Source organism: Lacerta agilis, chromosome 16, assembly GCF_009819535.1.
Source record: "Lacerta agilis isolate rLacAgi1 chromosome 16, rLacAgi1.pri, whole genome shotgun sequence".
Lineage (NCBI taxonomy): Eukaryota > Metazoa > Chordata > Lepidosauria > Squamata > Lacertidae > Lacerta > Lacerta agilis.
Window position 1 is genome coordinate 6,411,921 of NC_046327.1, and position 1,775 is coordinate 6,413,695.

General features: G+C 45.4%; 1 protein-coding gene across 1 annotated transcript; it reads right to left on the minus strand.

Annotated features, from left to right (window-relative positions):
• Positions 1–744: 744 nt before the first annotated feature.
• On the minus strand, positions 745–1,554 carry LOC117061097. The gene has a single exon (XM_033173783.1). It carries the CDS (start codon positions 1,552–1,554, stop codon positions 760–762), a length of 795 nt encoding a protein of 264 aa, XP_033029674.1. The 3' UTR covers positions 745–759.
• Between the last annotated feature and the right edge of the window lie 221 nt (positions 1,555–1,775).

Genomic DNA, 1,775 nt, shown 5'->3' on the forward strand with positions numbered 1-1,775 from the left:
AATTGGTGTGCATATATATATATAGATATACAACAGCGTAAGGACTCAGCTACATTAGTGAAGAAACAGCAGTTTTAATGCACTATAAACATTCACAATCAGATGGCACAAGAGAGCAGGAATTTTAAAATGTGTGATTTTCCATAGAGATTTTTTTCTCTTTTGTTAAAACGATCAAATTTCTGACTTATTTATAGCAGGTTTCCCCCTGTGTCTAGATCCACCCTAAGTTAGCTATCAATAGTAAAACAACGGGCATATCAAAAACCAGCAGGCCATGCTGAGTGCAGCGATAAAAAACTTTTCACAAAGAGGAAGAGCTTCCCGTCACCCAAATGACAGCAGGGAGCAGGACTTTACGGATTTCTTTCAGCAGAGAGTCCTAGTATACCCGGGGTTGCTACTGAGAAGGACCTGTTTTATGTGGATGCTAGTCGAGCCTCTCCATAAGAATTTGGAGCAGGACCTCGCCAGATGTTTCTCAGATTTGGGGAAGGCAGAGGAGAGAGGGGTTTGCCACAGACCGTACACTGGCTCAGTGTGAAATGTCTGTGTATATTAGATATGTTTCGAAATACCTGGACTGTCACATTCACACATTTAGGTGTATACCTAAAAACACAGCACATGAAGAGGCTTAGGAACAAACGGCATATCAGGGCATGTTTCCTCAGAAATCATTATGCTACTTCCCTCATCCCGGCGGTTCTCTGGCCTTCACCTAGAGTCTGTTATTCCCATGAGTAAAACTGTCTTTTATTATTTATGTATGAGGACTAAACTTAAATAGATATAAATACATATGAATAGCATGGCCCCAGAAGCGAGAAGCAAGGAGGCGGCTTCTAGAAAGGTTGGCTTAGACAAATCGGCAGATACTGCTCTGTAGTGTAGACCGTCTCCAGATGCCATCCATTCTGGAGCAGAGTTTAATGCAGTCTCATTCTGCAGCGCTTCTTTGAGTAGCTGGTCTGGATTTTGTTCCTTCCTTAAGAAGGGCGAGTGGCGGGGCTCCTGAGGTTCTGCGAATCCACTTAGGACCGGGTTGTCTTTTGCGGGGTCCTCAGAAAGAGAAGACCAGTGAGGGCTTTTCAAGTTGGGTCTGGGAGGGGATTTTTCACTAAGCGTGGGGTGAGTGAGGCGATCTCCAGAGCAGCAAGGTACAGAAGGACACTTTTCCGGGTGATTTTTGGAACGCGAGGAAGCATGTTCTCTTCTGGGGTGCTTTTCGGTGGGCGAAGAATCTCCTTTTGCGTGCCTCGGGGTCGAGAGGTCTTCAGGGCGCCCTTTGACCTTTACTGAGTGAAAAACAGAATGGAAAGGTTTCTTACAGCAAGGACATTCCGCCTTGGTTTCCAACAAGTCCTTTGTACAAGAAAAGCAAAAGCTATGTAAACAAGGGTTTACATATAGCATATTGCCAAAAGTTCTCAAACAGAGAGGGCACGTGGAATATTGAGACGCGTCAGGCGCCCTTATTGTCCGGTGCAAATCCTCTGGGCCAGCTTTGGGTGAAGGGCTTTTGGCCTCTGTGATCTTCTCATTTAGTGACATTGGATCTGTAAGTGAGAAGAGGAACATTTTAGCATCCGCAGTGCTATTGAGAAGGTTCAGAACCAGTGCTGTCAACCTTCCTTTTTTTGCATTGGGAAATGGCGCTGGAATAAGGGAATTCCCCGCCAAAAAAAGGGAAAGTTGACAGCTATGTTCAGAACTAGGGTGAGGAACCTGTGGCCCTCTGGGATGTTGTTGCATCGCAACTCCTGTCATCTCTG